This window comes from Anabrus simplex, chromosome 13 (assembly GCF_040414725.1).
Source record: "Anabrus simplex isolate iqAnaSimp1 chromosome 13, ASM4041472v1, whole genome shotgun sequence".
Lineage (NCBI taxonomy): Eukaryota > Metazoa > Arthropoda > Insecta > Orthoptera > Tettigoniidae > Anabrus > Anabrus simplex.
The window spans coordinates 79,225,576-79,240,468 of NC_090277.1; the positions used below are offsets into that span (position 1 = coordinate 79,225,576).

Below are 14,893 nucleotides of genomic sequence, written 5' to 3' on the forward strand. Positions count from 1 at the left end.
TGGGATGAATGAAGCCCCCAACTTGCGGCGAGCATAGGCATTGTGCCAGCTGCCGAGGCCTGTCGCACTCCTCTGGGGCAATGATTAATGACTGACAGATGAAATGAAATTATAGTGGAGAGTGTTGCTGGAATTAAAGATGGCAGGGAGAACTGGAGTACCCGGAGAAAAACCTGTCCCCCCTCTGTTTTGTCCTGCACAAATCTCACATGGAGTGATTGATGGGGATTTGAACCACGGTATCCAGCGGTGAGAGGCCGGCGCGCTGCCGCCTGAGCCACAGAGACTCATAGCTCTATCAAACTAAGGAAACAAATTTCGAAAATCACTCCTGGCCTAAATGCAGTTTCGGAAATCCGCCGAAAATCGATTGTTTCTTTACTTGTTTTCTTTTTGATTCGAATCCTAGCCAGATTAACTTATTCTGTAATGTGTTCCTTGGTTCAATACCCTCAGGCTTTTTTTTTTTAAAATAAATATCCACACTGAATGTAGTTATAAAGGCTTAAGTGAAACAATGCATTGACTCACATTAGCACTCGTAGTGGTAGAAAAAGGCAAACTGCTAATCGACCAGATAACAATGACTAAGAAAAGGATCGTAAATTTTAGGACTAAATAAAGAATTTATTATCATACTTTATTATATTTTATTTACCTAAAATTCGTAGCTCATATCCATAGGATGCTTTCAACATAGAGTTGCTTGCCTGAAGGGCTAGAACTGTGGATTTTTCTCGATAAATGCTTGCTTTGGAAGTCTATCCTTTTCCATTCTCATCATGTGTCCATACCATTTCAGCTTACTGGTCTATCTCGTCTTGCGATTTTCGGAATCCAATTCTCTCTCTGATTTCTATGTTTCTGATTTCATCCCTTTGTATCCGAAGCTGTTAGCCTCTTTAGATTGTACTCATATTTATCCCAGAGTCCAGGGCTGCCTCTTCTGCCATCTCCACCATACCGAAGGCCACCTTCTCTGCCGTAGATGCCATTGAGGTCTGCACTCAAAACCATAAGGTGGGACCCTTACCAGATGTTGCACACTGGGTCAGTGTGCTCTGGGACTTGCTTAGGGCAGGGGCACCACTCCCTGGGTAGGGCTGCCACCGAAGAGGGCCCCTACTTGCTATTATTGATGTATGAAAACATTATTGTTAGCATTATTGGACATTATTAGATGTTCTATACGACACATATTCAATTGAGTGTCTCAGAGTGAACTGTCCAAATGCCATAGGTGCTTTTTTTCCAATAGGCTACATACATGTGACATCAGAGGTTTCTAACTCCTTCCGAACTTTGTAATTTGAACTCTGTTGTGCTTTGCACGTATCAAAACAATCCCAGCTTGCCTTTTCATGCGTTGCGTTAGCCAGTTATCTGACAGTACAGCAATTAAATTGCAGTCAAACGCACAATTATATTATATGTGCACCAAGCGAGTTGCCTAATGCTCTTTGAGTCACTTAGCTGTCTGCTAGCATTCGGGAGATAATAGGTTTGAACCCCACTGTCATAAGCCCTGAAGATGGTTTTCTGTGGTTTCCCATTTCAGCATCAGACATAAGCCGAGACTATACCTTAATTAAGGTCACTTCCTTCCCAGTTAGCCCTATCTTATCACATCTTGCCTTAAGAACCGCGTGTATCAGTGCGATGTTAAAATAAATAGGGCAAAAATTGAAAAGAAGGAAAACCTCACTGCTTGTCTGCTTTACTTGTTAAGATTACTTTTCTTCAATACAACAACCATAAAAGTAAATTACAATATGGAAAGAGACCATAAGTTTGTATTAGACATAGAGATTTTTGTGCAGCTAAGAAAAGTTCATCAGAAGAAATATTTTGCTCTGTTGCAGGGATGATGAACCTTTCCCAAATGGAAAACAGACCTATGATTCTTATTGGAGGATGACTAGCGTGTATGTATAAAAACTTGCTCTTTTTCATCATACACCATGGCCAATAATTCACAACCTGTTATTAACATATTGACAGCCACGCTCACTGATCGATGACGAATCTCCCTGAACCAGTTATTTTTTTTAACCAGGTTACATTTTAACTTTCAATATTTTTAAAAAACTAGTGGATAGTACCGAGTGAAATGTTCAAGAATTTTAGGATTAGGATATGGTAAATCTGTTTCTGCTCATAGTTTTGTTGAAGATAGGTGTGTCAAAGTTCTCTGAAGTAGAACAATACATTTCTAAAATATATTTCTTTATACCATCTGCAAGCAATGATAGGCCTAAAATTTCCTCATTAGTTTCCTCACTGCATCATATTTTCATCATCTTTTGCTACTATTTTGTTCAGAGCATTTTTAATTTCCTCAAAAATATTAAGCATTTTATGCTGTCAGTAACACACACACACACACACACACACACACACACAAAGTCATGTTTCTCAACTTGTAAACCGGATATAAAAGTTTGATTTTAGATTATATCACAAACAATAATTATTTAAACTATCGAAACTAAACATAGAAATCAATTACTCAAAGCTTTGTTGACTGATGTAGTAAGTTGCCTTACATTGGATACCAACAATGGGAAATATAGGTAAGCAACTATTTCAACCAGTGTTCTAAAACTTTTGTCAGCGTGACTGATGCTGGCGGCCGTAAAAACGTAAATGTAAACGTAAATCAACATATTTGGTGATGAATGTGTTAAAAAAAACAGTGAACTTTTTCATAAAAATGTAATTATAAAATACATGCATACATGTTAATTATTGATTGTTTTGCGTTTCAGTATTCAGTCTGCCAACCTCTGTGAATTTAAAAAATGTCTCTACAATCCTCTGTTTGTAACTAGATCTGTGGTGTCCTTTATCATTAGATCATTAGAAAGTCGTCTTGGTTTCCCTTTACTTCTTTTACCATCGTTGGCAGAGTCCATTATTCTCCTAGATAACCTATCCTCCTCCATTTGCCTCACATGTCCCCACCACCAAAGCTAGTTTATGCATACCGCTTCTTCCATAGAGGTAATTCCTAACTTAGCCTTCATCTTCTCATTCAGAAAACCCTCCTGCCATTGTTCTGATCTGTTTGTGCAAATGATCATTCTTGCTACTTTCATGTCTGTTAATTCTCCACCCATCTTTCTCTCCCACACAGTAAACAGACCAGTGTAAAGATAGTTTCACCCAGAGCTGACTTCCTTCTTCCAGAAAACTGTGAATCACAACTGCAAGCTCACTGCATTAGTTTTGCCGCAACTTGATTCAATCTCACTTCTTTTTTTTTTTTTGTCAAATTCTTTTAATACCTATGAATAATTACTTTAAATGGATAGAGAAAGAGGTGAGACAATGAATAACGTACACTAACCCTGTTTTTTATAGCCTGAACATCCTATTCAGATCGCATCTGATATGACAGAGAAATAAGATCCATCTACAGATGACATTAGTTCGGCCAATATACTTATGTACAGTTGTGAAACATGGGCAATGCCAAGAACAGCTGAGAGAATTTATGCCTTCGAGAGGAAGGTGATTGTTGTGGGGTTTTTTTTTGTTGGGAAGAAGGAAGCGGCTGTGGCCTTAATTAAGGTACAGCTCCAGTATTTGCCTGGTGTGAAAATTGGAAACCACAGAAAACCATCTTAAGGGCTGCCGACAGTGGGGTTCGAACCTACTATCTCCCGAATACTGGATACTGGCCGCACTTAAGCGACTCCAGCTATCGAGCTCGGTAAGAGGGTATTTAGGAAGATCTCTGGACCCATTTACGACACTGTGGAGATGGGAACAAAGACCAAAGGAGGACCTGCGCGAACGGTTTGGAAAACCAGATATCGGTAGGATCATAGGAAGGAGCGGACTGCCATGGTTCGGACATGTCATCAGCACAGACGGATCCCTTGCATATCAAGTACTTCACTCTTAACTGGATGGGAAACGGCCAAGAGGACGCCCAAGGGTGCAGTGGAAATATTGTGTGATGGCAGCTTTGCAAGAGATGGAGCCAACAGCAACGGAAGAAGATGCGAGAGACAGACAGCAATGGGCGAACATCTGCATTACATATCTCTCGATAGCTGCGACTTTACCTTCCGTGTGATTGACAATATTTTGTAACATGATTTATATGTATGTCTCTTTTTCTTTGTCTTCTGCTGTGGATCGTAATGACCAGTAAAAATCAATAAATGATGATGATGATGATGATGAATTTTCACATGATCTATCCACAAAATATCATACCAAATTCATTCATCTCAGTTAAACTTATAGACACTTGCAAGCAAGTCACAGGAAAGGAAGTTTGCTCCTCCTGCACCATCTCAGATTTTTCCTTTGCTTTTATCTAAGGACAAATCAACTGATTATGAGACAAAAACAGTTTTGTAAAATGTCTCACCCGTCGAATGAAAGAGCAAGAAATCACTACCACTGTCTAACAAGCTTTATTTAGACAAAGACCATGAAAGTCCCTTGTCATTTTCATAAAAATTAGTGTAACTGCCTCAAGCATGACAGACTTAACAAAAGTCTGCAACTCTTCACTTGTTTTTCATGCATTTTTATGGTCAGTTGATTGAAATCCAACAGCTGGCACTGTTTCATCAGGGTATTCACCTGTCGATTTGTGTTTGGTGTGATGACTTTGCCCTATCTTGATTCTACTCTGCAGTTTATCACCATTCCTTGAAGTGCCTAATCTGTTTCTTCCCCGTTGTAGCGGAAATGCAACATCCACCATTTAGGAATTTAGGAATTTCAGCACTGAGAGAGTTGACCATGTGGTAAGGGTTGTGTAGCTATGAGCTTGCATTCGGGAGATGTTGAGTTTGAATCCGACTGTCGGCAGCTCCCGAGTACAAACTCACAGCTTCACCCCCCTAACCGCATGCCAACTCGTTCGGTATTATTAATATTATTATAATTACTACTACTACTACTACTACTACTACTACTACTTGTCTGCTAAACAGAATAGAAAAAATTTCCATTCATACACAGCAAGATAGGGTCATACTGTTCTGTAGAAGTTTTCCAGAACATCAACTGTCAGTGTGACAAGTAGATATGAAAAGAGTTTTTTCCAAGATATCCAGATACCGGTACTGTAATTCTCTTTTTGAACTGCATACTATAATATTTCTTGTCCTTTTCTCAATATGTCAGCTTAATCAATATAACAGAGTTATGTCTTTTTGATTTTGCATTCTGTGGTCAAATGCTCATTTGTAAAGATGTTGAAGTGGGCTTTTCTGATGAATTTACACAAAAAATATACAGAGATGCAATAAAAAGAAATTGATGAAGCGAATGAGATAATATTGTGCCAATGGTGAGCTGTGAGATTGGTTGAAATTCCTGATATTCTTATACTGCATTGGCTGCTGATTCCTGAAGTAGAGACAAAAGCATATTTATTTGCAATGGGTTTGGAAGTTTTTGTGTAGAAAACCATTTATAAACCTAAGCTATGTATTTCCCAGAATTTACAGTGAAACTGGACACAAATGCAGTACTTAATATCTCAGAATTGAAAAATTGGACATATGCCACTTAGGAAATAAACAGCTGAGATGATAATTTTCATCAAATATAGGCAAAATATAAACTTTATTTATTTACATATTTTACGCTCACATTGGAGCACTTAAATCAATACATTTGAGTTAATTTCTTCTTGTTCTTCTCCCAGAACTTTCTCATCCTCTCCGACCTGGAAACCTTTATTTATAGAAATTAGAATAACACTCATATGAGGTATTTAACTGTACATTTTGATTTGTTTCAGGTATCTCATCATATGCTCCAAACCTGTGGCCTTCATTGGGTAATTTGTCAAGAATGGAAAGACAGTCAAATCTGAACAAGAATAATACTAAGTGTGATTGGTTCCCCTTGCCTTATAAAATGCCTTCAGCGAACAAATCCTTACAGGTGCGTCATTACAGCACCGGTTCAAAACTGACACACATTGACAACGAAGGGCGTGCAGTAATGGTGGATGTGGGTGACAAAGCAATTACTACACGCACAGCCAGAGCTCGTGCGACAGTCCTCGTGGGAGCTAAAATAACAAGTCTTATCGAGGAGAATCGGTTGAAGAAAGGTGATGTATTAACCGTGGCACAATTGGCCGGAATTATGGGAGCTAAACATACTTCAGAAATCATTCCCCTTTGCCACAACATTCCTTTGTCTCAGGTCACTGTCGATGTGAACTTAGACAAGGAAGCCCATGCTGTCGTCATCACTACTGCGGCTCGATGCGAGGGCCGCACAGGTGTTGAAATGGAGGCGCTCACAGCCGCCACTGTGGCAGCCCTCACCGTATACGACATGTGTAAGGCTGTGAGCCATGATATCGTCATCTCCGAAGTGCTGTTGTTAAGTAAAACAGGTGGACAAAGAGGAGAATTCCACAGAGAGCTTTAATTTTACCACCGTATGCTACTTACATTTAGGATAAGTAACTTATAAGTGATTTCTCATCTCTTGATTAAACCTGAAATTTTTTAAGAACAGACTGTAGAATAGTCACTATCAAAGGGTAGAGAAGGGACCACATATTCAATACGATTAACTTTTATAGTGTCATATAATTGAGACTACTTTCGACCTCATATACACTGGATCATCTTCAGCCACGATCCAATTGGAAAAATATATGCTCACATACAACACATAATAAATTAAACAATCTGGTATGTCTCAATTTACAATCCAAATTTTAAAACATTGATGAGATCCGAACAACACATCCAGAATTGAAATCAAATTATACTTTAAAACTGCTGTTGTTGGTGCCGAACTGTGTCGTCGCTCCGTACAGCAACCAAAGGATAGACAAGCCAATTGGTTTATAAATTATGTTTTGTACAATAGTAATATGGGTAATGGTTTGTTGAAGGGGAACATTCATAACTTGAATAGGTATTCCTTTTCGTCAGATGTAGTGATCTATTGTTTTTGTTTTGAAGTGAATGTGTCTATGTGCTCCGTAAATTATGTGCATTTGGTATGGACACCACCACTAGACAAGTTAATGGTATTGAATAGGTGGACCCTTATCTACCCTTTGATAGTGATCAATTGTCAATATGGATCATAATGAAATTCATAACCTATGATGTAGAATAGTCTGTAGAAATGATTATTGTACCCTTGTGGCAGTGACACACATAGTATCCGTAATGATGAAGACTAACTGGGTGTATGAGCATTATACGGTTGGTCTTCCTGATAAATAATTTGAAAAAAAAAAAAGTAAATTGATACCTTACGCCATTGTCATTTTATAAGCTTCTGAACTTAGACAATCAGATTGCTTTGCGGGTGAATTCAAATGGGTTTTGCGAGGTGATGTTGCTGGATCTGTACTTTGCTTAAGACTGGCTTGAAGGCAATGCCAAGAAATCAGCTTCAAACACAAACAATCCATGGGTTTCAGTTGGTATCATTGTAACGCACTTACTACAGCGCTATCCTATCAGCTCGGAGGTCTGTGTTTAAATCCCTGCCTAGGCCAGGATTTTTCTTCAATCGGTACTACTAAAATGTTTTCATTCCTCCGTTGAAGGGGGAGGCGGGCCTCGTAGACAGTGACGCCATCTTTCAGCCCGGGAGATTTGTTACGATGAAGGAGATGCTCGGAGAAGGTGAGGGGGTTGGCGGCCGTGGCCTATACTAGGAACTGCCCCGGCATTCGGCTTTGTGCAGGAGAACGGAAAACCATTCTCAGGACAGCCGACGGTTGGGGCCAGCCTTGAGGTCCAGCCCTGCCCCGTCTCCTGAATGCAGAGACGTAGAACCACAGTAGAGCCGTGGCCACGTATGGGCCACTCTGCATCTACCGACCCCGTGTTTGGTGCCATCAAGCCTGTCTTAAGCCACATGCAGATTTAAAACACCACCTCACAAAGTGAAGCAATCCGATTGGCTAAGTTCAATAAAACAATAACAGCATGAGATATCAAGTTATTTTTATCAAATTATTTATCAGTATGACCAAACCTCTAATGCTTATATATCCGGTTCACGTTGTTTCCAACCACCCTGTATATTCAACCTGTGAAAATAAAGTTTGGTAAATAGTCTTGTACCATCAACATAGATGAAAAATCCACGACAGTGACCATACTGTCCTTCGAAATAGTCCCCTCCCATAACTATGCACTGCTCAGATCGGCGATACATGTCCTGAAAACTTTGCAAGAAGGCTTCCTTTGGGACGGTGTTCAAATGCCTCATCACGTTTCATTGGATATCAGGAATATCGTCAAATCTCTCTCCTTTCAAAGCGAGTTTGATGCTTGACTTTTCGGCTCTGACCTTTTTCCGACCAGAGGATCCCGGAGAATGCCATTCCATGCTTTGCCGTTTCGTTTCAGGGTCGTACCTGAGACATCAGGTTTCATCCTCAGTGACAATACAGTTCAAGAAATTTGGTGTCGCATCCGCCGTTTCAACAAAATCCTGTGAAGCCTCTAAACGTGCTTGCTTCTAATCATCAGTCAAGTGATGTGGCACAAGACGAGAACACGTTTTCCTCTTCCCTAACTTCTTGGTAATGATTTGTCGCACAGATTCAGGGTTAATCTGCAGTTCATCCGCTATCATGCACACAGTTAATCGCCGATCGTTCGTGATTGATATCCTCACCTTCTCAACGTTTTGATCACTGAAGGCAGTTGCCCGTCTTCCACTACGGTGGTTGTCAGGAACAATTTCCCAGCCTCCTCGAAAACGGGCGAATCACTCGTACACACACTTCAAGGACAGTGCTTGATCTTCATAAGCACTTACTAGCATCGCATGCGTGTCTTGCCAAGCTTAAAACAAAACTGTACATTGATCTTATAGTCGCTCATGTTCCTGTTTGCAGTTCAGAACCAACGCACTAAACACGCACTGTGTCAAACAGGTCCTACACAGCACACACACGATGCTCAACTGAACAACGTTGGGAGCAGGTGGTCAAAACCTGCTGCTACACAGGTGCAGCATTGTGTGTCGTCAGTGTTGCCGGATCGACCGTTCCGACTTCATTCACCGAACTTTATTGTCACAGGTTGTATGTGTGTGCGTGTGCGTGTATGTACACTATCTGATCAAAAGTATCCAGACACCTACACCCACACTTAGCTTTTATTACAGTTAGAGCTCTATGGGGGAGGCAGTTCACCAGATGTTGGAATGTCTCTGGGAGACTGAGTGTGCCTTTTGGGTTTGGATGTGATTGCTACTTTTTTGCTGTTTGTTTTATGTCACACTGGTCTTATGGCTATGATTGGATACGATAGGGCTAGCATTAAGAACAATGCAACTGTAGCCATAATTAAGGTATAGCCCTAGTCTTGGCTTGGTGTGAAAATGGGAAACCACCAAGCGAGTAGGCCATGCTGTTTGAGTTGCTCAGCTGTGAGCTTGCATTAGGGAAATGGTGGGTGTAAATCCCACCAGTGGCAACCCTGAAAATGGTTTTCTGTGGTTTCCCATTTCCATATCAGGCAAATTCTGTATCATAATTCAGGCCATGACTGCTACCATCCCAATCCTTGCATCACTGCCAACCACCACAGAAACAGGCAATAGTGATTACATCCCTCCGCATAGGGTTGGCGTCAGGAAGGGCATCCGGTCGTCAAATAGGGTGAAATCCACGTGTGACACAGTTTGCACCCACGACTCCATAAGGTTGGGAAAAGCGGTAGAAGAGCAAGATAATGATTATTATTATTATTATTATTATTATTATTATTATTATTATTATTATTATTATTATTTCACTTTTATGATTGCATAGGTTCACTTTATACTTTTTAAAGTACAGTCAGTGGTTCCACCTTTACAATACTAAAAAGAATTATTTAATTAGCAATTAACAAGTGTTGGGACATGTTTCTTCCTTCTCTTTGGACATCATCAGCCGAAAATACTTGCAAGATGAGTAAAATAAGCAGGTCACAAATACACATTAAAATACGATTCAGGTTACCGAATATGTCAAGTTAAAATGCATCATATAATTCGAAGAATGTTCTTAAAATGCTGGAGCTCAATAGCTTTTTAGTTCTGTTTAAAATGAACTACAAAAAAAAATGAATGTGATAAAATTTCAATATTCCTTTCATGGCATTAACAGTAATATCGGACAGATAAATATTAACTGCAAAATTGAACTATTTTAGGGTTATTGTCACGAACAAGACAAGACAGAGTATTTTAAACTTCTAGTGTTCTACTGCTCCTTCATAATCATGTAACACCAGGGCTTATCACTCTGGTCCTGTCGAGTGTGGTGGTGATTATAGTTTTAAGAGGAAGTACAACTAGGCAAATGTCCTCTATTAACATTAACCAGAGTGGGAAAAATGGAAGGGGTCTGACACTTCAAAAAATGAAGGCATGAGCCAAAGGAGGACAAGGGGCACGCAGGGCGTGAAAAGAAAGACACCCCCAGGCCTCGTGACCTAATACCGTCGGGGTCTAAAACGAAGAAGAGTTGACCAATTGAGGTCAGATGAAAGTGAGGAGCCTGGCTCAAGTAAGTAGAAGCAATGCCAGGACTCAGCTAAGGGCCCCATGGTCACCAACCTATGCTCCCAAGTGAAGAGCCCCTGGCACCCCTTCTTGTCGCCTCATACGACAGGCAGGGAATACCGTGGGTATTATTCTACTATCCCTGCACTCTGGGGAAACGCCAATGAGTTTGCGATGTCATACAGAATCGAGTGCTCGCATGCAATTCCACAGTAATCCAGACACCGCTTGTGCACGACACTATGCGATAGTCAAGCTAAGCATTTAAACTCCGATGTAATTATGCTGACAATAATGAAGATTTATCATTTAAATGAACAGTTTTACAGTATTTACTTTTTAATTTGGAGCACCCAATGACTCAAATATGTATTAATATTATGTAACCAGCAGCTGCCTCTGTGGATCCGTGGTAGTGTGTCGGCCTCCGGATCCCAAGATAGCAGGTTCAAACCCGGCAGAGGTAGTCGGATTTTTGAAGGGCGGAAAAAAGTCCAATCGACACTCCATGTCGTACGATGTCGGCATGTAAAAGATCTCTGGTGATACATTTGGTATTTACCCGACAAAATTAATTAAAATCTCAGCCATAGACGCCCAAGAGAGATCCAGTTTACTCTAGGTCCGCTAGATGGCAGACAGAGTAAACCGGAACGTCGAAATTGACGAGCAGACAGCCAGATGGCGTCAAATCGAAATGTCTGCAAATGGTAGCTGAGGCCATACGATTATTTATTTATTTATTTATGTAACCAGCACATTTCTACGTTATGTTAACCAGGTGGTCTGTAAAAATGGCAGCCCATTTAAAAGGTCCTAGGGAGAACACTTATGTAAGAGATAAAGTCAGATTTTAGAGAAATAATTACACTAGGCTCCCGCTAGTCTGGCCATTTCTTGCACAGAATGGTGCCAAATTAGCAAGAGTGCCAGATTGCTGAGAGAGTGTGAGGAATTTAGTAAAATACTTATTGTGTGTACATGCAATGAAACGTCCCGAATTTCTACTTGACACAATGAAGATGCTTGATGGCAGCATGCTTTGTCATGGAACCATTGCAATTATTACATCGGTACTACACACACCGTATTGTTTTTTGATAGCCATCCCTCTCTTACAGCAAAACTATTCCCTGCTGTCAAGTTGTTTGTTAAATGCCAGTGGTTTTTCTTTTATTATTAGACCATTGATAGAAATTCCTTTACTGTATGGTAGAGTTGGGTGGTGTGTGTATGCTTCAAAACACTGAGCCGGCGCAATCAGCTGCCTCAATGCCTTGACACATCTACGCTGCACTGTTTCGAAACAGTGAGATTGCTTCGTGTGTTGTGTCGCATGAACAGAAACTCCAGTCGTCCTGTACAAGCTTTGAAACAGTGAAGGTGCTTTGTTTATCCCTCTCGCCTCAATAGAAAAACTATGCGTGAAATTACCCTGAAGATGAGCCGACACTCATTAATAGACCTTTCATATTCTGAATTGCGAGTCAAGTTACTAAAAGAACAATTTACTCCACAATGTAAGGTCTTTGCTTCACACAAAGAAAAGGACATTATTGTTCTCAAAGCAGAATCATACTATAACAGAGAGCCACTCCAGTTTTTCCAAGTGCAGAAATTTCAAAAGATATGTTTTTAAACCTCAATTTCAAGATTTTTAAGCTGGATTTGTTCTAGTCTGTTACCGTACAGATAATATCGATCTTGGACTCTTCTTAGATTGAATTACTCATTTTATAATCATTCAAATTAGTTCGTTGAGTCTGTTAACCATTTTGCTATGCTTTCCTATTGTACTCTACAACATCTATTTATCATTCCGTACTTTGTGCACTTGCTTATTAAATATTTCATGAACCTCATATTTTATCGTTATCATGTTTCACCATACCATCGTGAAACACTATCCAGGTACTGTGTATAGGAACACTGTTTCTCTTGCAGTCCGAGATGGAAGCGTTGACATATTGCTTCGAAGCAATTCGCTGTGCCATACTGAATGTTTCAAATGTTTCTCTACCGTATTGCCGTATGAACCAGCTGTAGCTACATCAATTTAATCGTTCTCACTCTTTCGCAAAACCTTTCGTTTTCCCAACTCGCTGCCCATTTGGTTCATGTGTTGTTGAATATAATTTTCTTTCTTTTTTGATATCATAAACAGCCACATCTCAAACATTGTATTCGGCAGCAATGGTTTTCTACAAAGAACCGTGACTTAACTTCCCTAAAATTTTCAGTTTCTGCTTCAGATTTAACATAGTGTACTTACTTTTTGAAGGCATGATACTGTACTGTAACTGACAGCTGTTGATAATGGTTTATAACAGCATAAAAGCTCATATCTTCTTAGTTAACGTCACAGCTAGAGGTTAGATTCTTGCATCCGGGGGACATTGTGGGTTCGAACCCCACTGTCGGCAGCCCTGAATATGATTTTCCGTGGTTTCCCATTTTCACACCAGGTGAATGCTGGGACTGTACCTTAGTTAAGGCCACGATCGCTTCCTTCCCATTCCTAGGCCTTTCCAATCCCTTCGTTGCCATAAGACCTATCTGTGTCGGTGTGATGTAAAGCTAATTCTTAAAAAAAATTAAAATCTAGTAATATAGTCTTTGTTTACCATAGTCTAAAATACATGTAAACCATAATCACTATTTTTCTGAGAACTGACAACCAGCAGTGCATTCATTGTCTGTCTGTGCCTCCATCTACTGGTTTGTTCCAAACTGCACTTTTTTTTTTTCTTTCTTTCTTTCTTTCTTTCTTTCTTTCTTTCTTTCTTTCTTTCTTTCTTTCTTTCTTTCTTTGTGGTTTGCATATGAAGTGATTTGGGGTTTGCCCATACCTGATTTAAACACACATAATTTTTCTATTCAGTGTTCCTTTTTTCCTTGTCTCATCTAATTTTGTGATGATCATCGAAACTACAAGTCTGAAATTGTAATGGTGATGAAGGTAAAGAATGATGGGCCTTGCGTTGAAGGAATGTTCGTTCATTCCTGTGATAAGATTCATGTTTCCAAACTAAAAAGGTGTACAAAATAATAGTAAAACCACTGTTAACCGAAGTGAAATGGGCTGAGCTCATTTCGGACAATAAATTTATACCCATTTTTAGAGCTAAGCTTCTGAAACTAACTCTTATGTGACAAGTTATATGAAAGCATTCATTGTATTTAAGAGAACTGTTGACATAATGCATACAGGAGATAGAGTATGGATAAGAATACATCCAAATCTAAATGTTAATTATCCACAACAACTTTGAGAGAAATCCAAAATTTGCTGTGTGATCCATAAAAATATCACTTCATTCACTTCTTAATTCTGAGAGATGCTTTCATATTTTACTTATTGGGTAATTTGAAATAATGTTGTTCTATTTTACCTTTAATTTTAACCAGACTGAAACCATACAAATCCTTTCATTTAAATCTACCGTCATAGTTTCCCAATGTCTCCATTTTTCACTCTCTTGACTGTCTGAAGTATTTGATCAATTGTTATTACAACCTGTCATTGTTTTGCTAACATATTGTATGCACACACAATCCAACTGCCCAAGTCATGGTAAGACCGACTAATGTCTCAAAGCAAATGTAGGGGTATATCCAGCTGCCACATGGGAGGGTTTAGCTGGTTCATGTAAATAATGAGAAGAGTCATTGACTTTGCACGCATTCATCTCCCTTGTTTAGAGAAGAGAACTACTTTTCTTCAGAACTGTTTCCACTTTCTCCTTAAATTTGCCCATAAAGTGTTAAAATTAAAAGTTATTGGGTTAGCATACCATCAATCATGTATAAACATTGTATTTCATAAAACACTGTACATTAAATTTCTTCACAAAAATCCAGTTACATGGTTCGGTTGATAGAGGTTTTACTATAATCATGATGAATAGAATACCTAGTGTGATCACTCCGCTCTCTTAACATTGTCGTTGGTAGCCCCACCGGAGTGTGGCGCTACAGTTGCAACGAATCAGCTGCAACACATGCGCCAAATTGTTGACGAAGTTAATATCGTGCGTGTATGAATTCATGGTAAAAATTTTATCGCCTATCGAGGGAATTTGTTTGTTTTGAGATTTTCCAAAAGTCTTTATTAATATCTGTACAGTGCTTTGTGTGTGTGCAATCAACTAGTTGTGTATTATTTCGAGAAAATTGCGTAATGTTTCGTTCATGGTTGTAAATCGGGTTACGGAAGGAAGCCTGATGGTAGCCGATATTTTAATACTTCCAAAAGAAAATAATCTGTTTGCGAAGTGGACGAGAGTTGTTCCACGGAAAGATAAGCAATTGTCAGACAAAAGCAGAATATGTGGCCTGCATTTTTTGGCAGATTTAATTAACTTATAAA

At 39.5% G+C, this 14,893-nt stretch overlaps 1 protein-coding gene across 2 annotated transcripts in view; it reads left to right on the forward strand.

Moving 5' to 3' along the window:
• Mocs1 (Molybdenum cofactor synthesis 1) overlaps window positions 1–7,081 on the forward strand; it is a 28,694-nt gene extending 21,613 nt beyond the window's left edge. The window contains exons 8-9 of one of the 2 annotated variants that reach the window (XM_067157446.2): window positions 1,863–1,925; window positions 5,774–5,883. In XM_067157446.2, coding sequence (XP_067013547.2) covers window positions 1,863–1,918 — 56 coding nt within the window. In that variant the 3' untranslated portion in view covers window positions 1,919–1,925; window positions 5,774–5,883. Of the gene's footprint in view, window positions 1–1,862; window positions 1,926–5,773 lie in introns of both variants that reach the window. The other variant, XM_067157445.2, reaches the window with a different exon arrangement.
• Window positions 7,082–14,893: the final 7,812 nt, after the last annotated feature.